Source organism: Piliocolobus tephrosceles, chromosome 5 (assembly GCF_002776525.5).
Source record: "Piliocolobus tephrosceles isolate RC106 chromosome 5, ASM277652v3, whole genome shotgun sequence".
Taxonomy (NCBI): Eukaryota; Metazoa; Chordata; class Mammalia; order Primates; family Cercopithecidae; genus Piliocolobus; species Piliocolobus tephrosceles.
This window is the reverse complement of record NC_045438.1, coordinates 67,105,571-67,131,642: the sequence shown is the minus strand read 5'-3', so window position 1 is coordinate 67,131,642 and position 26,072 is coordinate 67,105,571. Positions and strand designations below refer to the sequence as shown.

The 26,072-nt window shown below is 37.3% G+C and overlaps 1 protein-coding gene across 1 annotated transcript in view; it reads left to right on the top strand.

Annotated features, from left to right (window-relative positions):
• LIN28B (lin-28 homolog B) overlaps nt 1-24,745 on the top strand; it is a 126,143-nt gene extending 101,398 nt beyond the window's left edge. The window contains exon 4 of the mRNA XM_023205833.2: nt 19,824-24,745. Within this exon, the coding sequence (XP_023061601.1) occupies nt 19,824-20,187 (364 nt within the window). The 3' untranslated portion in view covers nt 20,188-24,745. The remainder of the gene's footprint in view (nt 1-19,823) is intronic.
• Nucleotides 24,746-26,072: the final 1,327 nt, after the last annotated feature.

Genomic DNA, 26,072 nt, shown 5'->3' with positions numbered 1-26,072 from the left:
TGTGATGTTAGAGTGTCAATTTTAGATCTTTCCAGCTTTCTCTTGTGGGCATTTAGTGCTATAAATTTCCCTCTACACACTGCTTTAAATGTGTCCCAGAGATTCTGTTATGTTGTATCTTTGTTCTCATTGGTTTCAAAGAACATCTTTATTTCTGCTTTCATTTTGTTATGTACCCAGGAGTCATTCAGGAGCAGGTTGTTCAGTTTCCATGTAGTTGAGCGGTTTTGATTGAGTTTCTTAGTCCTGAGTTCTAGTTTGATTGCACTGTAGTCTGAGAGACAGTTTGTTATAATTTCTGTTCTTTTACATTTGCTAAGGAGTGCTTTACTTCCAATTATGTGGTCAATTTTGGAATAAGTGCGGTGTGGTGCTGAGAAGAATGTATATTCTGTTGATTTGGGTGGAGAGTTCTATAGATGTCTATTAGGTCCGCTTGGTGCAGAGATGAGTTCAATTCCTGGATATCCTTGTTAACTTTCTGTCTTGTTGATCTGTCTAATGTTGACAGTGGAGTGTTGAAGTCTCCCATTATTATTGTATGGGAGTCTAAGTCTCTTTGTAAGTCTCTAAGGACTTGCTTTATGAATCTGGGTGCTCCTGTATTGGGTGCATATATATTTAGGATAGTTAGCTCTTCCTGTTGAATTGATCCCTTTACCATTATGTAATGGCCTTCTTTGTCTCTTTTGATCTTTGATGGTTTAAAGTCTATTTTATCAGAGACTAGGATTGCAACCCCTGCTTTTTGTTCTCCATTTGCTTGGTAGATCTTCCTCCATCCCTTTATTTTGAGCCTATGTATGTCTCTGCATGTGAGATGGGTCTCCTGAAGACAGCAGACTGATGGGTCTTGACTCTTTATCCAGTTTGCCAGTCTGTGTCTTTCAATTGGAGCTTTTAGTCCATTAGCATTTAAGGTTAATATTGTTATGTGTGAACTTGATCCTGCCATTATGATATTAACTGGGTATTTTGCTCGTTAGTTGATGCAGTTTCTTCCTAGGCTCGATGGTCTTTACATTTTGGCATGTTTTTGCAATGGCTGGTACCGGTTGTTCCTTTCCATGTTTAGGGCTTCCTTCAGGGTCTCTTGTAAGGCAGGCCTGGTGGTGACAAACTCTCTAAGCATTTGCTTATCTGTAAAGGATTTTATTTCTCCTTCACTGATGAAACTTAGTTTGGCTGGATATGAAATTCTGGGTTTAAAATTCTTTTCTTTAAGAATGTTGAATATTGGCCCCCACTCTCTTCTGGCTTGTAGAGTTTCTGCCGAGAGGTCTGCTGTTATAGTCTGATGGGCTTCCCTTTGTGGGTAGCCCGACCTTTCTCTCTGGCTGCTCTTAAGATTTTTTCCTTCATTTCAACTTTGGTGAATCTGGCAATTATGTGCCTTGGAGTTGCTCTTCTGGAGGAGTATCTTTGTGGCGTTCTCTGTATTTCCTGAATTTGAATGTTGGCCTGCCCTACTAGGTTGGGGAAGTTCTCTTGGATGATATCCTGAAGAGTGTTTTCCAACTTGGTTCCATTTTCCCCCTCACTTTCAGGCACCCCAATCAGACGTAGATTTGGTCTTTTTACATAATCCCATACTTCTTGCAGGCTTTGTTCATTTCTTTTTCTTCTTTTTTCTTTTGGTTTCTCGTCTCGCTTCATTTCATTCATTTGATCCTCAGTCGCTGATACTCTTTCTTCCAGTTGATCGAGTCGGTTACTGAAGCTTGTGCATTTGTCACGTATTTCTCGTGTCATGGTTTTCATCTCTTTCATTTCATTTATGACCTTCTCTGCATTAATTATTCCAGCTATCAATTCTTCCACTCTTTTTTCAAGATTTTTAGTTTCTTTGCGCTGGGTACATAATTCCTCCTTTAGCTCTGAGAAGTTTGATGGACTGAAGCCTTCTTCTCTCATCTCGTCAAAGTCATTCTCTGACCAGCTTTGATCCATTGCTGGCGATGGGCTGCGCTCCTTTGCAGGGGGAGATGCACTCTTATTTTTTGAATTTCCAGCTTTTCTGCCCTGCTTCTTCCCCATCTTTGTGGTTTTATCTGCTTCTGGTCTTTGATGATGGTGACGTACTAATGGAGTTTTGGTATAGGTGTTCTTCTTGTTTAATAGTTTTCCTTCTATTAGTCAGGACCCTCACCTGTAGGTTTGTTGGAGATTGCTTGAGGTCCACTCCAGACCCTGTTTGCCTGGGTATCAGCAGCAGAGGTTGCAGAAGATAGAATATTGCTGAACAGCGAGTGTACCTGTCTGATTCTTACTTTGGAAGCTTCCACTCAGGGGTGTACTCCACCCTGCGAGGTGTGGGGTGTCAGACTGCCCCTAGTGGGGGATGTCTCCCAGTTAGGCTACTCAGGGGTCAGGGACCCACTTGAGCAGGCAGTCTGTCCCTTCTCAGATCTCAACCTCCATGTTGGGAGATCCACTGCTCTCTTCAGAGCTGTCAGAGTCGTTCGGGTCTGCACAGGCCTCTGCTGCTTCCCCTGTTGTTTTTTAGCTGTGCCCTGTCCCCAGCGGTGGAGTCTACAGAGACAGGCAGGTTTCCTTGAGCTGCTGTGAGCTCCACTCAGTTGGAGCTTCCCAGCGGCTTTGTTTACCTACTTAAGCGTCAGCAATGGCGGGCGCTCCTCCCCCAGCCTCGCTGCTGCCTTGTGGTTAGATCGCAGACTGCTGTGCTAGCAATGAGGGAGGCTCCGTGGCCGTGGGACCCTCCCGGCCAGGTGTCGGATACAATCTCCTGGTGTGCCCGTTTGCTTAAAGCACAGTATTGGGGTGGGAATTACCCGATTTTCCAGGTGTTGTGTGTCTCAGTTCGCCTGGGTAGGAAAAGGGATTCCCTTCCCCCTTGCGCCTCCCAGGTGAGGCAATGCCTCGCCCTGCTTCAGCTCTCTCTGGTCGGGCTGCAGCAGCTGACCAGCACCGATTGTCCGGCACTCCCCAGTGAGATGACCCCAGTACCTCAGTTGAAAATGCAGAAATCACCGGTCTTCTGTGTCGCTCGCGCCGGGAGTTGGAGGGTTCATCTTTAAAAATGAATTTTTGAAGTATGAAGCTTACTTATAGATGAGGAAACCCAGAGAGATTAGGTGGTTTTATCATGGACCACCACCTGAGTTACAGGCTGAAATCCTGGATTCCCTTTTATATTAGATTTGAGGTCATGAACAATGTGTACCTAAACTTTGAAACTTAGGGTTTTTTTCCTACTGTAAGATCAAAGTTTAAAAAATGTTAAATTGTAAAATATATTTAATATTCTGCTCAGTAGTCTTTGTTTCCATTTTCTTTTCGAAGCCAGCCAACTTGCCTTCCTAAACATGTCCTCTGCTTTTCTACTTTGGTGTCATACTCAGGCCATTTATTTGCCTGCTATATTTTCTTTCCCATCTCTGCATCTGTTTAAACCTTACTCATTTTTATTTTTATTTTAATGTAATTATTTATTTTAGACAGGAATTTTTCTTAAATGGTACTGCTCCTTGCGAAGTAGGGCTGACTCCAAGGCAGGGCTCTCAGCGTCAGCCTAAACCTTACTCATTTTAAAATAACTTTTAAGTACTATGTTGCAGCTAGGCCAACTCTTTTACAAAGTCATCCCTCTCACTCTCAGTAATTATGCTTGTGTTATTGTTATGTTCTGTTTTGTTTCGTTTTTGATTATGTCATTTTTGGAAAGGACGTAACACTTTCTATCTTACAGCATTTAACAAAGTCTACATTTATTAGCTATTGCTATACAGGAAGAACAGTGGTCAGCAACAGTTATCATTTGAGCCAATGGACTGTTTAAAATATATTTTTAAGTGATATTACAAGTAATTTACAAATATGTAAATCAAAGCCTGCTTTAAAAACTGCATTGGAAATTAGCAAGAATTTAACACACTCAAATTTTTCTTGCATGTGTTTCTGGTATGAAGATACTCATTTTCATAATGGGTGATTTCCGTTGAATGCAAGTAATTGTGCATGGATTACCCTGGAACATACCTATTTTGTAAATACTGATTCAGTTTTCAAATACATTTCTAAGAGGTTCCAGCTTATTGCTCCTGGTGGTTCTTGCATTTACATCCTCAAAATGAAATACTTTTGAAAGTTTTCATGGCTCATAATTTTGTTAGAAGGTGGTCATTTTCTTTAGCCGATGATAGCAAAACATTTTCATTTTTAGACATTGATTAGAATGATATATTCAATTGATTTTTTTCATTTCTATGCCATTTCCTTTCAGTCAGTGCCTTAAGCATTTGTCCACTTATGAGCCATATTTCTTATGTACAGTTTCTTATGTAAATTTCTTAGTACAAACCTCATAAAAGGTAAAATACTGTCACGTGTTCTTTTAGTAAAAATTTTTGTCCAAAAATATTGCATGATGACATCCTGAAGAATGACTGACTGGGTAGCAAATTTCCTTTTTGTCCTTAGAAATAATATTGTTTACTCATTGATTTAGTGAATATTTATTTGTTTGTCTTATATAAAGGCTCATACTCTGAGATTTAGTTTATACAATTTTATCATTATCATTAGAGTCTAGAGTACTGCTAGCTATCTTTTTGTATTTATGTTCTTATTCATCTTCTGTCTGCTATTATGGACAGAAATGAAAATTTCTGAATTCTCAGCTGCGTTCAATGTAAGGTTAAAAAGAAAAAGATTATAAAAAAACACTGTCCCAATGTCTTTGGTACATTCTTGGAACATCAGGCAATACTTTAAGCAAAGCTGAGAAGGGTGTATCACTTGAGGTCAGGAGTTATAAGACCAGCCTGGCCAACATGGTAAAACCCCATCTCTACTAAAAATACAACAATTAGCTGGGCGTGGTGGCGCATGCCTGTAATCCCAGCTGCTCGAGAAGCTGAGGCATGAGAATTGCTTGAACCCGGGAGGCGGAGGTTGCAGTGAGCCAAGATCACACCACTGCACTCCCGCCAGGGCGACAGAGCAAGACTCCATCTCAAAATAAAAGTAAGAAAAGTAAAGTAAAGGATAGTAAAATAGCGATGATTTATTTCTGTATTGTATCATCACTTGCTGGGCACAGTGGCACATGTCTACTTGAAAGGATCATTTGAGGCCAGGTGTTTGAGGCCGCACTGTGCTACAGTCATGCCTATGAATAACCCCTGCAATCCAGCCTGGGCAACATAGTCAGACTCAGTCTTAAAAAAATTTTTTTTTCCAAATAATATTTTCCAATATGTCTTATTAAATATAATAGTTATAATTATATTCTAATTATTTTATCTTTTTGTGTAGTTGGAAATAAGTCCCAATACTATGAAAGGTCAGATTATTTCAAGATATAGGAAAAACAAAATCACTGAGAAGAAACAAAAAAACTAAAATTGGGTCCAGTAACTCAATGTTAAAGCTAGTTGGTGATCTAGAAGTCTTTGTGCCTAAAAGTGCTTGTAAATGTTTATTGTATCTCATGTAGTGGCTCTGTGGTGCATATTTACTGTATGTTAAAGGATAATTTTTTTAAAACGCAGCATTATGATTTTTATGCAAATATCAGATGAACAAGTGTTAAAGAATTTATTTAACTCAGTTCAGTAAGAGAACCAAATGTTGTAACTTGTTCAAAGGAGAATCAAAGAACAGACATATTTGTAGATCAGGTATATTGACATGAATATGCAAATGAAACCCAAACTGGCTTCTTCCACAGTGGGCAAGGGAAATCAATTGACTCTCCACCCTCCAGGATAGAATTTGCCCCTCTCTAGAGAAAAATGATGTTGTATTTCTGTCAGTCATGGAAAGAGCTGTAAAATAACCCTCTTAGAATCAGAATCAGATAATCCAGAAGCTGGGTTCCAGATGTTTTCCACTGAAATACAGCTTTCCCCCACACATATATTGCATTCATTCAAATTACATGTCAAACACATAAAGAGAACTTTACATTCAGAGTGATAAATAACATTGCCATTTGTAGCTATCATATTTTCAAATGTTTATTTTCTGAAATAAATATATTTTTTGAATAAAAGGCTCAAGTATTGCCCAAGCAAATTTACCTCCTTTTATCACACCAGTCAGGGTATCATTCAATATTTTTTAAAGAAAAATCTAGAAAAAAATACTCATTGGCTTTGTTTCTCTTGTTCCACTAAGAGAATAAGCCAAGTTCTTCATGAAAAGTTCCTCCAGCCAAATCTAGAGGGTGACCAAAGGAGATGAAAACTCATCATTCAAATACTTAAGGAACTGTACTCATAACAAAGCCATTTTTTGGCTTACAGAATATGTGCAAATAAATGTTAACTTGTAGAATCTAGCCCTAATGATTAGAAGTTATTAAGAGTATTTGGACTCTTGTAAACAATCTGTTCTATCCGGGGATTCAACTGCTCTTCCCATACTTACCTTCAAATTTTACCTCCACCAGTGGCTGTGTATTCACAGGGTCACAGCCTTGAAATGTTCAAATAGGAAGATAAGATCCCTTAAGGGATCTGTGATCAGAGAGAAGATCTGTAGGGCTGTCTTAGCAGCTTGACCATCAGGCTTTAGTCATAGAAAGATTATGACATGAAGGGTACCCTCAATCAGCAAAGAGGAGGAAAGGAAGTAGCCATGAGGCAAAGAACATTGTCTTGAGCTCTAATTTTAAAGTAAAACCTACACAGTTTACAGAGGTTATCTGAACATGGTAGCAATTTTCCTTGTTTAATTTTTACTTACGTATATGGTAAACAGTTGAAGAACTGCTGATTCTTGACAAAAGGCAATATGTAGTCTGTCACTGGAAGACCAATTGGACTGGAGGGAGAAATGGACAGAGGTCGTTTACTTCTCATTTATACTTCATCATTTTCCTCAGCGGTAGCTGGTGCTGGAATGGGAGATCAAACTTATCGATCATTAGAAGCCTTTGCTTTCTGAGTTGAGCAAAATGGTTTTAACTGCTTCTGATTGCTGTGTAGCTGTAGAGACAGGTGATGGCTTGGGACAGTCTTCTTTTGACTCTTACACATGAATTCGTACTAAGAACACATTTTGGTTAAATCATACCAGGCACTGTGTTCTAAGACCACTGGCCCTCTATAAATACTTTTAATGCTATTAATATAAACATTGTCAAAATGGACAGATTATTAATATTTCTTAGTAATTCAATAATATAGTAATAATTCAGGGGGCTGGGGGTGTTCTGGCTCATAGCTATAATCCCAGCACTTTGGGAGGCCAAGGTAGGTGGATCACTTGAGCCGAGCCTAGAAGTTCGAGACCAGCCTAGGCAACATAGTGAGACCTCGTCTCTACTAAAAATACAAAAATTAGCCAAGGCATGGTGGCACACACCTGTAGTCCCAGCTACTTGGGAGGCTGAGGCAAGAGGGTCACTTGAGCTGAGGAGCTGTAGGCTGTAGTGAGCTGTGATGGTGCCATTGCACTCCAGTCTGGGTGACAGAGCAAGACCCTGTCTCAAAAAATAATTAGGTAGTAAGTAGGAAGTGCTAGTAGTTAGTAGTAAGTGCTAGTAATTCAGTAGTAAGTCAGTCATACAGCAATAGAGAGGTGTTTTAACATTCTGTCTTCATAAAAACTGAGATTCTACCAGCATTATTAGTTGCATCAAAGGTAACTCAGTCATAGGTAACTTCAAAGTTTTGAGTAACCCAGAAGATATTTACTTTGCTAAAACTAGGGTAACATTTTTTAATCTAGCGCCCTTTTGCCCCTGGCTTGTAAACAACCAGTATAAATTTGAAGCTGTTATCTAATCTTCTATGTACAGTACATCAGTCATGCCAACAAAATTGATTCTTGACTTCTATACGTCTTTCTTTCCTTTGGAATTTCTCATGTTCTCTGTTCCTTCTGTGTTTTAATGGAGAAGTGTATGTGATAAAATGTGTGCCAGTTACTATTTTGTAGTCCTTATTTTGTATACCTAAGGTATTTTTAATATGGTGTTAAAATTCTTGTATATATTGTTCGGACATTTACATCTACTTCTCTAGATAACAAATTATTGCCTCACTTATCAGGTAATCATGATGAAATTCTTCTTTTAAAATTTCTTCTGCTCTGGTCAAATGTCCTAATAGTAAAGACATTTTACATATATATATATATATATATATGAATTAAAGGCTCAACATATATATATACACACACACACACACACACACACGAAAGATACAACTTTAGAATGACTTACAAAATAATGTTATGTTAATAGATAAAAAGAATGCTGGCTACAGAACCAAAGCCTAAAAGAAATCATGCAATGAGAAGAAAAAACATTTATAAGAGTTGACACAAAGCTCTAGTGGAATTGTATTTCTTCAGGCTGAGCTGATGCTTATTTACAGCAGATGTCACACCTCTGACACTGTGAATTTGAAATGGTCTGGTGAAAAAAGCAAGCAGCCCTGGTGGTTTAAGTTTTCGGCAAGGCTGCTATAATAAATGAACAGACATTTCCAGACTGCATGTTATAATCTGATTCTTCCATCTAAGCAAGCAGCTAATTTTAACCATTTCAAGATAAGTTAAACATTGAACATGTTCCCTTCCTTTCATAATTGATAGTAGTACTAACCTTTTAAAACACTTTAACTTAAAGGTCAGTAAGACCAAATAGAGTCGATAAACTGACCTTGCTTCCAACAAGGATGAATGTATACCTGCAGTTAGGATAGTTACAACACAACAACAGCAAAAATGCATGGGGCTTTTATTTATTTGTGTATATGTGTGTGTGTTACTCCTGAACTGGACACTCCTTCTTAGTTATCTTGGGTTCTGAAAGCAGCACTGGCCGAGTGCCCACTGCACATGAGATTGGGTCCTATTTCATAACAAACTGCTTTTACTCCCAGGAAATTGGAAAGCATGAAGTTATCTGTGTTTGAGTACATCTTTCTCTCTCTCTCTCTCTTTTTTCTAAACTTTTCCATTAGTCAGAACAGATTATCTGTCTGAGATGTTGTTTGTCATGTAAGAGAGAGATAACATTTCTATTTGAAATAAAGTTTTAACTTATGACCTAGAATTCATTATTATGCTCCTTCTCAAGTTATAGTGCAAAGTAGAAAGCTTTCAACAAATGAATATTGTTCCATTGATTTGACACAGAATCTACCAAGTACTTTTAAACATAATGGAATGATATATAAAAATGTCTGGTTTATAACTATGCCTGATTGAAGTGCCCTTATATGAAAAATGCTGCCCTTTGCCCCCATGCCTCCAGTGATTTCTCTCCCCTTCCATGTCTTGTTTGCTTTTAAAACTGCTACATGTTTCATCCCCATTTCTCAGTGACCTGTACCACCATTCATTACATACCCATTCCCCACATTTTTCATCTTATCTTCTTGTTTTTATAAGATGATGAAAGGTTTGTGAGTAGACCTATTACTGTATTTTAGCTGGTTTTCAGTATACTTCGGTGCATTTTCACTGATGTTATGAGATAGTTAATGGCATTAATCAGAGAAAGTGTCCAAAAGCTAAAAAACCTAAGGCAATCCGAAAACCAGTCAGGAGAAGATATTAAATGAGATAAAATGTGTAAATCTTAACCATCCAGCTAACTATTCACATACCTTTCATTGGCATCTAATACAAAGTTGTGCACATAGTAGATATTCTTCAGTTTTTTTTGTCCATTTGGTTTTTATTTGATTCTATGAAAATGATTAAATGAATATTATAAGCAGTTGAATCCACTAGCAAACAATGTATCTAGTTAATTTCTCATCATATAATCAGATGATAAAAGAGGTTAGAACACTAGTTGATAAATTTTTTTAAAAATTAGTTTAGTTGATCTGAAAACTGAGCTTTAGGGGAGACATAGAACATTCATTTCTACTGCCAGCAGTTCAGAGTTTGAATTTACTTTGGTTCCATGTCACCACAGGCTGATCCTTGCTTGTTACACTGAATAGTACTAGACAATACAGAGCTATCCAAACACACGATTTGTTATGCAACAGAAAGAACCAAATGGCAATTATACTAACTGAATTTTGCTTTTTGTTTAATAATATTGAGCACCTACCCATAGGGTGGTCTGATTAAACAGGTTTAAATACTATCTTTTATGGACTTCCTTTTCTTTGGGTATAGAAAACAGAGTGAGCAGTAGTTATCTTATTAATGGCATTCTTTTAAGCACAATGTAGTTTAGACATTAGATAGCGTTTAAAAAATTACATACTTAATCATTTTTATAAAAATCGAGATCTTGTTATTATATTTATACTGGCAAGAAAGTAATTTTCTATTTAAATGCCAACAGAGGCCAAACACAGTGGCTCACACCTGTAATCCCAGCACTTTGGGAGGCCGAGGCAAGCAGATCACTTGAGGCCAGGAGTTTGAGACCAGCCTGGCCAACATAGTGAAACCCTGACTCTACTAAAAATACAAAAAATTTGCTGGGTGTGGTGGTGCACACCTGTAATCCCAGCTACCCAGGAGGCTGAGGCATGAGAATCATTTGAACGTGGGAGGTGGAGGTTGCAGTGAGCCAAGATCGTGCCACTGCACTCCAGCCTGGGCAACAGAGTGAGACCCTATCTCAAAAAACAAAATAAACAAAAAATCAGAATTTGGCCATGAGGAGAAATGTGTGCAAGATCATGTCCATACTAAACAAATTTATACGCTGGTCAAAATTATTTTAAATGTAGGCAATAGAAGATGGAGAATTAAAAGAGTTATGGGAAATTAGTAATTGTTAATTCGTAATGATGGTGAAATTTAGGGAAAGTAGCTATTGATTAAGGAGCTGTAAATTGGCTAGGTGCAGTGGCTCGTGCCTCTAATCCCAGCACTTTGGAGAACCAAGGTGGGAGGATTATTTGAGCCCAGGAGTTCAAGACCAGACTGGGTAACAAAATGACAGCCCGTCTCTACAAAAAGAATTAAAAAAAAATTAGCCAAGCGTGTTGGCATGCACCTGTAGTCCCAGCTGCTGAGGAATGCTGAGCCCTGATTGTGGCACTGCAGTCCAGCCTGGGTAACAGAGCAAGACCCTGTCTCAAAAAAAAAAAAAAAGCTGTAAGTTATCATCCATTTTGATGACACAAGTATACATCAAACCTGTTCTTGATTGATAAATTATAAATTGAACAGAGAAACCGTATCTGAAGTTAAACTCAGTGGGTTTTTGCTGTGTGTACCTTCCAGGGATCAGTGATGGTAAAAGGCTGAGGAGCTCTTCTGCCATCACAACCAGAAATTTCAAGGATCCATTCTCAATAAGGAAATAAGAGATATATACACACACTTCTTCCCTCCCTCACTTACTCTCTTCTTTCGTTCTCTTTCCCTTCCTCCTTCCCTCCTTCCATTCCTCCCCTCTTTTCCTTTCTGAGGCATGAGTGAGTAACCTGTTGAAAACTGTTTTGAGAGATGTATTCTCTTTTGAACCACATTCCTTGTAGTGGGAAATGTAGTGGTAAGATTGTCAGTGCAACACTTGTGTTTGTTAATAGCTGTAGTTCTCAAGTAGCTGCACATCACCATCTCCTGGGAAACTTAAAAAGTAGTTATGCTTAGGGCATCATCCTCAAAGATTCTGATTTAATTGGTCTAGAGTAGGACCCAGGCATTAGTATTTTTTGAAAGCTTCCAAAATGATTCTGAGTCACTGGTAGACAGGCTCATTGTCAGATGACTAGCAATAATACTGAAGGTCAGTTACAAAATGGCAATGGAGTTTTATAATTATAATTGCTTTTTCTTTTTTAATTACATAAGTAATATATAAGTTCTTTCTTGTTATTTAAAAAAGAAATTATACAAAAATTTACAGAGCAAAAGTGAAATGCCAGAAAGGCATGGTGGCTAATGCCTGTAATCCTAGCGCATTGGGAGGCCAAGATGGGAGGGACTGCTTGAGCCCAGGAGTTAAGACACCAGCCCGGGCAACATGGCAAAACTCTATCTCTACCAATAAAACGACACACACACACACACACACACACACACACACACACACAGGTGGTGTACACCTGTAGTCTCAGCTGCTAGGGAGTCTGAGGTAGAGGATGATTGAGTCTGGGAGGTCCGGGCTGCAGTGAGCCGTTATCACACCACTGCATTCCAGCCTGGGCAACAGAGCTAGACCTTGTCTCAAAAAAAAAAAAAAAAAAAAAATGAAATGCCCTTTCACTATACTATTTTCCCTGGATGTAGCCACTCTTTGTCAATTCACTGTCTTCCCTCCCAATGGTTTTTTCATTCATTCATTCATTCATTCATTCATTCATTCATTCATTCATTTGATGGAGTCTTGCCTTGTCACCCAGGCTGGAGTGCAGTGGTGCAATCTCGGCTCACTGCAGCCTCTGCCTCCTGGGTTCAAGTGATTCTCCTGCCTCAGCCTCCCGAGTAGCTGGAATTATAGGCATGCACTACCATGCCTGGCTAAGTTTGGTGTTGTTAGTAGAGACGGAGTTTCACTGTGTTGGCCAGACTGGTCTCAAACTCCTGACCTTGTAATCAGGAAGGCCCGCCTAGGCCTTCCAAAGTGGTGAGATTACAGGCATGAGCCACTGCACCTGGCCGGTTTTTACATGCATTTGAAAATGCACACAATTACTTATAATCATGTCTAATGTCTTTGAAACATAAATGTGATCATACTATATTTACGTATTATGCCAGGGTTCGCTTTTTTTGACTTAACAGTTTGTCTTGGAGATCTTTCCATGTCAATACATATAAATTTACCTCAATTTTTAAAAAATTATTTCATTATTCTACTATCTGCAAATGTTTTTTGGTATATGTGGCTTTATTTTTTATTTTAACAAGTTTATAGCTTAGTAATAACAATTGGTTATTGTTAGCATTGTTATTATAATTTAATTTTTCTAACTTTTTACCAGTATGGACAATGCTCTTATTAATATCTTAGTACCTGAATCATTGTGTTTATCAGTGAATATTCCTGTAGAGCAAATTCCTAGAGGGAGAGTTACTAGGTCAGATAGTATATGTATTAATATTTTCAAATATGCTGTCAAATTGTCCTCCAAGAGAGGCAGTCTCAATTTACATTCACTCCAACCAATAGAATCTGATTGTCATATTTCAGAGCCTAAATAAATCATTCATACTGCAGTATGATTTAATGGGCTAACTAAAATTTCCATCTTCTGTCTTTTGACTGGAATTTTATTGAGTCAGTTTAATAGCACTGATCATATAGCATGTCAGCTTGAAATTCCAATTTACAATCTTAAACATATTGATGAAAGAGAATAGAAAAAGTATTCACACATTTTTTAGACCAAGTTTTTCAACATGTAAAGTGTAGGAGAGATGAAAAGAAAATCCAGCCTTGGCAGTGAAAAAAATCTGGACTGGACTACTCCCAGTCTTTTGTTTTATATATGGGATGCTCAAAGAAAGATGCTGACCTCCCCAGTAACAAAGTCTCAAGAAAAATCTACTTCAATTCTTTGTGTGTGTGTGTGTGTGTGTGTGTATTAGTGTTTTAAATTCCAGATCCTAGATATTTTAGACTTACATATAATAAAATTACATCAATATTCTTGGGTATAACATTTTTATATAATCAAAAAAGTAAAATTTAATTGCTTTCAATTAAAATTCCCTTCTAGGTAATCTCTAAATTTCTTCATCCATACAATTTAGATATTGTAGTTCCCAATTCATAAGGTTTGGGGGAGGATTAAATTATATAACACATTAAAAACCTTTAGCACAGTGTCTGGAATTTAGTAAGCTCTCAGTGAATTGAACCTGTGTATTATTTCTGTTATTACCATTTTAATTATCTTAAAAGTATGTTAAAGTATGTTTAGTCCTTCTGTATATAGAATATTTTGTTTTTAGCATGAATTAAGGTAAAAGAGGCGCATGATGCTGGCTTCTATATTCCTGAAGATCCAAATGAAAACTTTTCTGATGTTAAATGTGATCCAAATGAAAACTTTTCTGATGTTAAATGTGTATTTATTATCTAGGAAACTTTTTAAAAGAACGTAAATCATCATTATCACCAACTATTTTTGAAAACTCAGTATTTTACCCCTGTACTTAGAATATATAAAAATTTAACTATGGAAAACATACTTAAGTAAAAATTAACTTTACTAAAATTGTTATTGTTTAACTGGCTTACAGTCTTATGAATTTGGTTATGAGAAGAATGAAATAAAAGAAACTAATTCATTAACACATAGGTTGATGGAGGTCAGAAGACATGTACACTATTAAAGAGACTTACTAGTTCTGTGACTCATCAAACTTTCCTGACTTCTCTCTTGGTACTTTGGGCCGGGTCCTGTGGAGTTACCCAAATGTTTATTTAGATTGTGTAGAATCAGTCAGAACAAAATGGGGCCTTCTTCTGGAAGATTGGTTCCAGGATCTGCCCCTCTTACCTTCAGGAGGTACAGGGTGGGCAGATTGCTTCCATCATATGCTCTGGATCCTTTGCTTGTCAGCTGTGTGGTTCTCTAATAACGTTTCTGCCCACCCACCTCCCCACCACCAGCTGGCTGCAAGCCATCACTTCCATGTGTTCAGTTGATTGGCACACAATTTTAATTAAATAACAAGTATTAAAACATATTAGAATAAAAAATAATAGAGCTGACGAATGTTATTAGTATCATTTCTGGATTTTAGTTGAACTGTACCAAGGTTTAAAATGATCTCTTCAAAGAATTATTTTTCCTCCAATTTAGTTCCTGAAATTTTTTTCAATCTGTGACTTTTCCTTAGCTCCTCTGCCTCCCGTTTGGAAACTTTATTAATCCTTTTTTAGTCTGTTTTTCCCAAGAATTTTTACGTAATTCCTTTTCTATGTTCCTACCTTCTTCCTGCCCAAAGCTCGCACTTCTTTCACTACTCTTTTCTCTGTCCCTGATACTGCTTTACATACTATCTTTCAACAGTTCCTTCCCCTTCAGAAGCTTACAGATCACTGTCAAAATTATCCTTAATGCCCGCATCAGACCCTCAGAATGTGGATTTGAGTTTACATATAATTTTTTTTTTTTTTTTTTTTTTTTTTTGAGACGGAGTCTTGCTCTGTCACCCAGGCTGGAGTGCAGTGGCCGGATCTCAGCTCACTGCAAGCTCCGCCTCCCGGGTTTATGCCATTCTCCTGCCTCAGCCTCCCGAGTAGCTGAGACTACAGGAGCCCGCCACCTCGCCCGGCTAGTTTTTTTTTTTTTTGTATTTTTAGTAGAGACGGGGTTTCACCGTGTTAGCCAGGATGGTCTCGATCTCCTGACCTCGTGATCCACCCGTCTCGGCCTCCCAAAGTGCTGGGATTACAGGCTTGAGCCACCGCGCCCGGCCCATATAAATTCTTATTAAGTTAAAATGTTCAACTACTGAGAAGAACCCTAAGATAGATTTTTTTCCATTATACTTTTAGACAAGCAAATCTGGATCTTCCTCTGTCGTATCGCCCCTCTTCCCAATTTTTTTTAATCACTCTCTGGATCAAGGGGGAATATATAACTGATGAGTATCTTCATTTACACTATTGGAATATTATTTAAAAATTAATGCCTGTCTTTTAACCTAGTGATTGTCAGCTGTGCTCAGCTCCATTATTGCTGATATCATTTGAAAATATATGTATACATATGTAACAAACCTGCACGTTATGCACATGTACCCTAGAACTTAAAGTATAATAAAAAGAAAAAGAAAAAAAAAAAAAGAAAATATAATCTGCTTACTCAGTTGTTTGGATCAAAAAATGCAAACTTTTTAACGGTCGTAGCAGATCTGAATTCTGATTTCTGAATCAGAGTTTTCATTTTTTGATGAAATCCTCAGAAATTTGGGTATGTTTTGATTAACTTATTAACTAGTGTCGGTGTTTGGACTTGGTTTTTAAAAACTCGTAATTACTTCAGAATATAATTAAATGGTTCTAAAGGTCTAAACAATTTGTTTTTATTTATTTGGCCATCATAAGTGCCTGTATTCTATCTATTGCATTCTTTCATTTAAAATCTTTTCTTTTTTGTGAGACGGAGTCTCTCTGTGTTGCCCAGGCTGGAGTGCAGTGGTACGATCTCAGCTCGCTGCAAACTCCGCCTCCCAGGTTCACACCATTTTCCTGCCTCAGCCTCCTGAGTAGCTGGGACTACAGGCGTCTGCCACCACGCCCGGCTGATTTTTTGTTATTTTTAGTAGAGACAGGGTTTCACCATGTTAGCCAGGATAGTCTCAATCTCCTGACCTCGTGATCTGCCCGCCTTGGCCTCCCAAAGTGCTGTGATTACAGACGTGAGCCACCGCACCTGGTCTTAAAATATTAAGTTTTAAATCTTATTTTGCTAGTGTCTCAAAAAAGTTGGCTTTGATTTGATTGTTATTTATCTTCTATCTTTAAATGTTCCTTAAATAAGAAATAATACTTGTAGAATGTGCTAGCTCATTAGAATAACAGTATTTATAAAATGATTTTATGAAGAACTTGATAACTTTCTAAGATTAAACTGAAGTATGAGAATAATTTTCTTTGTATCGTCTTTTGCTTGTGTGAGACTATGTGCTTATATTTCTTAAACATGTAGCTAAACATGGACACACGTGCTATTTTTATGCTCACATCACAGTGTAAAATTCATTCAGACTACAAAGGCAAACTGATGTGGAAAAGTATGGAGGGTGAACAAAGGGGACTAAAATCATGTATAGCTTGTATGGAGTATATAGTTGTGGTATAATTTGTGAGCTGCAATGTAGCTGAACATTTCTATTTTGGTGTCAGTCCCTTGGGAAGGAAGGGGTTTCATAATGGAGAGTGATCTCTACTCTTAGTAAGAGTGATTGACACGGAATGATTAAATAGAAGAGAATATAAATACCACTCCTCCCCTTTTAAGGCTAAGCACATAGACACTAAATGCAAATCTTTTCAGTGCGGAAGACAGTCTGGCCTAATGATAGCACATATCAGAAAAGCCAAGGGGGTGAATTAACTATGCAGATCAAAATGTAAGGAAACCAAAATTACATAGCATCCTTAAAAATAACTTTTATAGCCCAAATCTAATGGTGAATGCACAGATAGAGGGTAATTGAAGATCGCAGTTGTGAAAGCAGAGTGCTGACATCAGGCTCCTGGTCAGTGAGCGGGCAGAATGGTTCCCTGAATTGGATAGCGCAGTGCCCACCACGGTGACTGATAAAACCGATGTGTCCGCCAGAGAGCCAGCCTGTTACTGAAGCCTTTAACCTCTTTTTTCTCTCTTTGATAATGAGCTCCTGTGTGGAAGGTATCCTCAAGGAAGTGAATTTAATTCAAAAGAAGATACTTTATAGATGGGCAAATTTAATTTAAGAATTCACTTCTCTATTGTGGAGGAGAACTGTGTGGGAAAATATATTACTATAAGTAATGTGGTTATATCTTTCAAATATGTCATTTTTGAGTGTTGTTATTTTGAGAACCTGAATTTTAAGCATTAGCGAGTAATCTTGATTATTTAATCTTACACTCTCATAGAACATATGGCTGAAACTATTAAATCTGCTATATTATATTAAGATATGTAATTGTACAATGAATAATTTAACTGCAACATGTGATTTCTTGGTTTTTTTTTTTCCCCCTTTTTGAAAATATAATTCAGTCTGTCCTAAGATAAATACTTGTTAATTGTTGCAAAGAATAAAAGCCCATCTTATAAATTCATTATTCTAAATTACATAAGGTAACATTGCTAACTGGAGAAGCAGGCAATAGTTACCCTAATTTTTGCCAATTAAAAAATTCACCGTTTAATTTATCCCAGAAGATAGAATACTAAATATCCTATATATACTGCTTAGTAGGTTGTTAGTACATTAGTTTGTCTTTGAAATACAAGGTAGTATAAATTATTGTTTGATGTTCTCACACACATACAAATGTAAGTCATAATTCATTTTTTGTTGTCAGTCTGGACTTAAACCAATTTCCTCAGTTAACCCTTTTATTTTTTGTTTGTTTGTTTTTTGTTTTTCTGTTTTTTATTTGGAGATGGAGTCTCACTCTGACACCAGGCTAGAGTGCAGTGGCGCAATCTCGGCTCACTGCAACCTCCGCCTCCCAGGTTCAAGCAATTCTCCTGCCTCAGCCTCCCGAGTAGCTTGGGACTACAAGCGTGCGCCACCACGCCCAGCTAATTTTTGTATTTTTAGTAGAGTCAGGGTTTCACCATGTTGGCCAGAATGGTCTAGATCTCCTGACCTCGTAATCTGCCTCCCAATCTCGGTCTCCCAAAGTGCTGGGATTACAAGTGTGACCCACCGCCGCCCAGCCAGTTAACACATTTTATTATTTTTTTAAAAACATTATAACCTGTCCGGGTGCAGTGGCTCACACCTGTAATCCCAGCACTTTGGGAGGTAGAGGCACACGGATCACTTGAAGTCAGGAGTTCGAGACCAGCCTGGCCAAACATGGTGAAACCCTGTCTCTACCAAAAATACAAAAACTAGCCGGCCATGGTGGCACATGCCTGCAATTCTAGCTACTCCTGAGGCTGAGGCAGGAGAGTCACCCAAACCCAGGAGGTGGATGTTGAAGTGAACCAAGATCACTGTACTCCAGCCTGGGCAACAGAGTGAGATTGTATCTCAAAAAAAAAAAAAAAAAAATTATAACCTGTTGTTCTTTGTGCTTCATAAATGAAATTTATGGAGTCATAAATGTATTTGGAAAATAAAATAGCTCTTAAAATATTTCATTTGGAGACAAGTCATTAAACAAATTCCATGTTTAACAATCAGATTTAAAACCTTTAGTAAATATAAATTTTTCTTAGTTTCTTCCACTTATGGTCTTTTGTTATTTTTAATATAAAATTTTAGAAGAAAATCTGATTGAAATTGAACAAATAAATATACCTCTGAATAAATTTTCTTGCTTAGCTTTTCCTTGCCAAACTAAAAGCTGAACTTTCAGACATCTAATACAAAGCCATGTCTTCAGTGTGCATTCACATATTATGGATAGATTTCCATTTATTTTAACTAAAAAAATCACCCTGAAAGAAAGCTAATTTCTTACAAAAGGAAAAGAAAGTAAACTTTTCTCATCATTGAACTAGCATGAACTTTTATTAATTCAATCTAAGTATTTAGAAGCTTTCTTTTTTTAGCACTGTTCTGATTCAGACATTTACTCTATTGCTCTAAAATTGCTTGGTAATTTGCCAGATATCATCCTGACTTTCTGACTAGACTCTGACTTTCTTAAATATCAAATTTCACTGCACTACTTAATTTTATACAAAGGAAAACATTTTTTTCCATTTAAGCTGGTTTCTGCAGTCAAAATAATTAACATTCAAAGAAGTGTTAAACTCTTAAAATTTAATTTGGTCTAAAATTTTCCCAATTTCTGAGTGAATTGCCACTTTGTATCATGCCAACAGCTGTATTTCTACACTCTTGTTTTTAAAACTGGCTGGTGGTTTTTTGTTGAATATTCGCTGCCCTCTAGTGGGCTAAATGGTTCTTTTAAAATGACCAGATAGTGTCAAATTTAAAGGAATTATTTCTATATGGAAGTGATTAAATATTCTTTCGTGTTTTAATACTCTTGTTTTTCACTGTGTTTAGTTATGTCTCACACAACTAAGTTTTTAACCTCACGAGAACATTTTGGAGATAGTCTTTGAACCAACAGTGTAACCAGTGTAAACAATGATAAATACTTTTAAGAAGGCACATTAAAATAAGCTTGTCTCATTGATAGTTTGTGTGTCTTCACATTTTAAAATGTGTTTTTGGATACATGCTGCCTACTTCTAAGATATTTTCATCTTTTTGCCTTGCAGATGCTACAACTGTGGTGGCCTTGATCATCATGCTAAGGAATGTAGTCTACCTCCTCAGCCAAAGAAGTGCCATTACTGTCAGAGCATCATGCACATGGTGGCAAACTGCCCACATAAAAATGTTGCACAGCCACCTGTGAGTTCTCAGGGAAGACAGGAAGCAGAATCCCAGCCATGCACTTCAACTCTCCCTCGAGAAGTGGGAGGCGGGCATGGCTGTACATCACCACCTCAGGAGGCTAGGGCAGAGATCTCAGAACGGTCAGGCAGGTCACCTCAAGAAGCTTCCTCCACAAAGTCACCTACAGCACCAGAAGAGCAAAGCAAAAAGGGGCCTTCAGTTCAAAAAAGGAAAAAGACATAACAGGTCTTCTTCATATGTTCTTTCCTTTTACCCTGTTGCAAAGTCTACCTCATGCAAGTATAGGGGAACAGTATTTCACAAGCAGTAGCTGACCTGGGATTTTAACTACTATTGGGGAACTGTGAATTTTTTAAACAGACAAATCACTCTAAGCAAATTACATTTGAGCAGGGTGTCATGTTTGATGTTAATTCAGAGAGTAAGATACTATGTCTGTCAATATGTGCATGTGTGAGAGGGAGAGAGCCTGAGTCTGTGTGTGCACATGAGAATTTTATATAGAAATGTAGACACATATATAAAGAGCCTTTGTCTTTATATATTTGTGTATAGATCAAAGCACACACCCTCCCTCATGTAATTGGATATTTCCAAGAATTGAAAACCCATGTGAAGCATTATAGATAGTTTTAAATTTAACCCACTGGAGTTTTCTTGAAATACCACTTCTTTTATATTATATAAAAATAAAAACATGACTGTTACTTTTTGTGTGAACCAAAGGATACTTCAGATCTCAGAGCTGCCAACTATGGGGTACACTATAGGTTTTTAAGACATCCAGTTCTCCTGAATTTGGGATTGCCTCTTTTTCTTGAAATTTCTGGAGTGATATTTTTTCCCCCCTCTTTGAAGGCAGTACCTTAACTTCGTATGCCTCTGACTGCCATAAGCTTTTTTGATTCTGGGATACATAACTCCACAAAAGACAATGAATGTGTAATTTGTGCCGATATTTCACTGTTTTAAATTCTATGTTTGATTGTAAAATTAGATGCCTATTAAGAGAAATGAAGGGGAGGATAATCTTAGTGACTTGTTTTCAGTAGTATTTTAATACCAGCTTCTTGTAACCTTTTCCATGTTGTGAGGGTTCTAAGGGATTGTGTGCCAACAGCAGCTTCCCTTGGCTAAGTCAATCTTCTACCCATTGCTTAGAGCAGGTAGCCCTCCTTATTTACTGCTGAAGACCTTAGAGAACTCCAATTGTTTGACGTATGTTTTTTGGTGGCTGTTTTTTTTTTGTTCCTCCTGGAGAGTTATCTAACTTCCTTCTAAAACAAACAAGCAGCACAGAAATGAATGAAATACCGGGGTTGAGAATTAAAATTAAATGGATGTTCACAATTGCCCAATATATATGACCTGTGAATGATATGAAAAAAGGCAGTGTTCAGTGGCAGTTAACAAGAGTGACAAGCCTGGGGCAGAGGTACCAAACCTCTCCCACCAGAGAACTGAAAGTATTTTATACAGTAACTTTGAACCTATGGAAGTTACCTCCAATGCTTATTCTGAAGTAACCTATATGGTGGATACAGGATGAACATTCAGTGCTAGGGAGAATCTTCTCAGGTTGGTTCTCAGAGTGATAAACTGGCTAGGGACCAGTCATAGTATTGGTCCCATTAGGTTTTGGTCATGGAAAAAAAATTATTTTGGGGTCATCCTGGCTCTAGATGTTATGGGCAAATTTCTGAAACATCTGCAAGAAGGTACCAGTTAATTATAGTGCTTAATATTGGGAATAATACTAAGCATTATAATTATAATGTATGGGCCTGTTGGTGTAAGCTCAGATAATTAAATAAAAATAGCATGACTCAAATGAGACATATTCCGCTGAACAGTTTCTACTTCCTCTCCCTCCTGTCCTGTCATGGGAGACGTATATAGTTGCTGCTGTTTCAGCAAGCCACCATAAGAAGAAAATGCCTCAGGTTGGGTTGCCAGTCCTTTACAACTCAGCCTGAATTTCACAACAGTGATTGTGAGAATCTGCGTGGTATACACTGAAATATCGGTGTGCTGTGATGCAAAGCTTACCTTTGACGATATTGAATGTGATATAGCTGTAGAGAAGTACTTCCTTGCCTTATGTGAGGATTTCAAGCTTATTTAAATTATGTAGACAAATCAAAGTGGCATTGCTTAATTTTTAGCAGGCATAATAAGCAAGTTAACAGTAAAATGCAAAACATGATAAGCATTGCTCAATTTTTAGCAGGTATAATAAGCAGGTTAACAGTAAAAATGCAAAACATGATAGATAAGTCACTTTGAAAATTCAAACCAAAGTTCCTTCACCTTATGGAAACAGGAAATTATGGACTTGAAAATTGGACATTTCCTGTTTACAAAAAGAAATTTAGAGCTAAAATCACGGTAAAAAATAGAAACACTTGAGAACTATGGTCTTTATGGGTGCAATTTGAAATCCTTTCCATCATCTTACCAGACTGAACTAAGAGCACATACCAAACCTATCTTATGGTTGAAAGTTGGGGTTTATTTTTTATATGAGAATATTGTCACTATTACATAACATACTCAGGACAAAGAACTTTGCTCAGGGAACATACCATATAATATTTTTGTTGTTTCTTTACAGACTAGTCTACAGTCCTGCTTACTCAAAACAAACCAAATAACTTATACCTTTATATAAGTATTATGTACTGATGATAGTAACTACCTCTGAGTTTGACATAGATCAAAATTTTTGAATATCAGATATCAGTTATCCTATTTTTATTTCATGTGAAAACTCCTCTAAAGCAGATTCCCTCAACTCCGTGCATATGTGAATATCACTGATGTGAACGCATTGTTCATTTACATAGGTAAAATATTCTGTTTACAGCAAAAGGCTACCTCATAGTTGATGCATAGCACACCTGTATGTATGCTGTTCCAGCCTTACAGGTGGCTGATAATTCTCTGGTACAGAACCTTTTTATCTGTATTATAAATAGCAATCCACAACTGCATGTTTCTGACAAACACTTGTGAATAAATGAAGCATCTCCTTTTAGTTAGCAAAGTCTCCAAACGTCTCCTTAAAATAATCATGTATTTAGTTTAAAGAATTATGGGCACTGTTCAACTTAAGAACTTAAGCAAAACAGAACACGGAAGCAGTCTTAGAAGCATCTCTTTGCCCAGAGGCGGAGGTCGGAAGGGGTAGCAGGGAGAGGGGTTGGTTTATGCAGGTATTTGTGCTTAGGCAAAGAGTTTAAAAGATGCCAATGTCCTTCATTTACTGTCTGTGCTGCCCTGAAGCCAAGCGTATTGCACCATTATAGCCCCAGGCACATAACTAACTAGCACTGGCTTGCCAAGGAATGAACATGCAATGCCATTACTAGCTATTGAGGGAAAAGGGTCTGTGTGAAGCATCACTTTGCAGGGATTACTAATGGTGGGGAAGCAGGTCTGTGAATTCAGTTATCTCTTGACCTCACCCTCATGTCAACACAAATGTAATTCCTAAAGAAGATGCATTGCCAGTCTCTTAGCCCTGTAAGCTGATCATTTGCTACATGGCAGACTATAATGAAAACATTTTTATACTTGGATTTCTAGTCTTCACTAGAAGACCTTGGATGATTTGTGCAGTTGAAAGATTTAGAAAGAGTTTTACCTGCTTATAACTTGGAAGTTTAGTGTGCAATGTAAGAAAAAATATCAAGAAATGTCATGTTATTAGCATCAGTCCACCTCCAATATTGCCAATATTATTTTTATTCTGGCTCAGTTTTATTTTGCACCAGGGCGGCCCCAAGTTACTGCTGGTTGTATTTAGTTTGTGAATAGGAGCCCATAAGTGTTAATAGACTTTGTAACGTTCACTGTGAGATGGATTATACAGGACATGGGAATCTCATTAAGTCTTAACGTTAATTTAAATTAATTTATCTGTTTTCTCTAAGAAATGTTTATCATAAAATATATATGTGTATTTCCCCTTTGGTTATAAAATTTGGGAAAGTATGTACAAGTGCAGCTGCACTGACTTTAATTTTCTAGATGTCTTAATGAGATTTATTTGTTTTAGAGAAGAACATCTTGTTAAAAGCATCAAACTCTGTCTTACATAGCTGTCCACAGCCTCTCTAAGATGTGGTGCTTGTATGATCTGTGTCATAATTGTTCAGTTAGAGTGAGAAGTTGACCTATGATTCATTTTTAAATTTTATATTTGGAACAAAGCTGCAAGTTATGGTAAAGTACTGTACTGTGAGAAAGTATTATGGTATTTAATGCATCTGTGGCTTAACACTTGTGAGAGTTACCAGCTTGAAAATGATGGTGTTGACTACCTCTTGAATCACTTCCATCTATCAACCACTGGCACCTACCACCAAGCTGGCTTCAATGAGTATGTGTTGCTTTTTGGTATTAACAACTCTAACCATACTAGAGACCAAAGTGAACCCTGATTTTTATATGTCTTTAATAATGGTGTTTTATCTAGTGTTTTTAAATTATCCTGTGTAGTATTTAGATTACCTCATTGTCCATTTGATTCATGCTGTTTACAAGTGAAAATAAAAACACTTGAACTGTATGTTTTTAAAAGATAAGGGGTAGATGTTTGGAATGCATTTCACTTGCGTGCAGTTATCTGGAGGGACTGAAGCACTGTTTGCCTTTCTGTACACTCTGGGTTTTATATTCTCATTTCATGCCTAATGTCTAATTCTGTCAATTATGGATATGCTGGGGTTTTAAAACATTACTTGATTAAGAATAAAACATATAACGTTGGCATTTATGATGGGTTTTGGAGATTTTTTTATGATGTGTATTCTTACTAAGTGAAAGGATAAAAAGCCATTTAGGCAGTGTTTTACATCAGTTGGAGCATAAGTTAAGTGGTATTAACGTATCCTCAGTGGTGAGTATTAACGTGGAACTTACTCCAACAATACAGATGCTGAATAAATATAGTCTAAGTGAAGGAAGAAGGAAAGGTGGAAGCTGCCATCACTCAGAATTGTCCAGCAGAGATTGTGCAAGCTTGTGAATGAATAAAGGCACATACTTCACATGGTCAGGAAGAGTGGTTTGAAGCAAAATATTCAAAGCCTATTGAAGAAATCATTTTAGAATTTTTCTACAGGTTTTTTTCTAATAAAGAATTTGAAAAGAAAAAGGCAAATTACATCAGTACCAAATATCTAAAATGGGAATGTAGATTTATCAAACCATGAATGCAGTATTGATGTACTATAACAAACCATTTGGTAAAACTATTGAGTTCTATAAATTGGCCAGTTCCACAATCAAACTTGTTTTCCTCTCTACACCTGGATGATTTCTTTTTTTGATGATCTGTTATAACTCTTCTTATTTTATTTTAAAATTTGGTAAAATCACATAACATGAAATTTAGTGTCTTAACCTTTTTTTTTTTTTTTTTTTTTTGTTAAGATGAGGTCTCATTCTGTTGCCCAGACTGGAGTGCAGTGGTGCAATTGTAGCTTACTGCAGGCTCAAATTCCTAGACTTGAGCAATCCTCCCACTTCAGCCTCTTGAGTAGCTGGAATACAGATGCGCACCATCCCTAGCTAATTTTTTTTTTTTTTTTTAGAGAGAGATGGAGTCTTGCTTTGCTGCCCAGGCTGGTCTTGAACTCCTGGCTTCAAGCCGTCCTCTCTCCTCAGCCTCCCAAAGGACTGGGATTACAAGTGAGCCACCATGCCTAGCCTTAACCATTTTTGATTGTTAAGTATATTCACATTCTTGTACAACCATGTATGATTCACTTTTCTTTGAATGTGAAGGGCTTTTTGTGCTTTCGAGAATATGGAAAACCTTTAAACCTTAAAAATATATGTAATCCCATCATCTGAAAGTAACCAATAACAGCTTTTATTAATTTATATTTAGTATATGGAAAAAAATTTTTTTTCTTTTTGTGAGACAGGGTCTTGCTTTGTCACCCAAGCTGGAGTGCAGCGGCACAACCACGGCACACTGCAGCCTCAACCTCCCCAGGCTCAAGTGATTCTTCCAGCTCAGTCTCCCAAGTAGCTGGGACTATAGGCCTACACCACCATGCCTGGCTATTTTTTTTGCATCTTTTGTAGAGATGGTA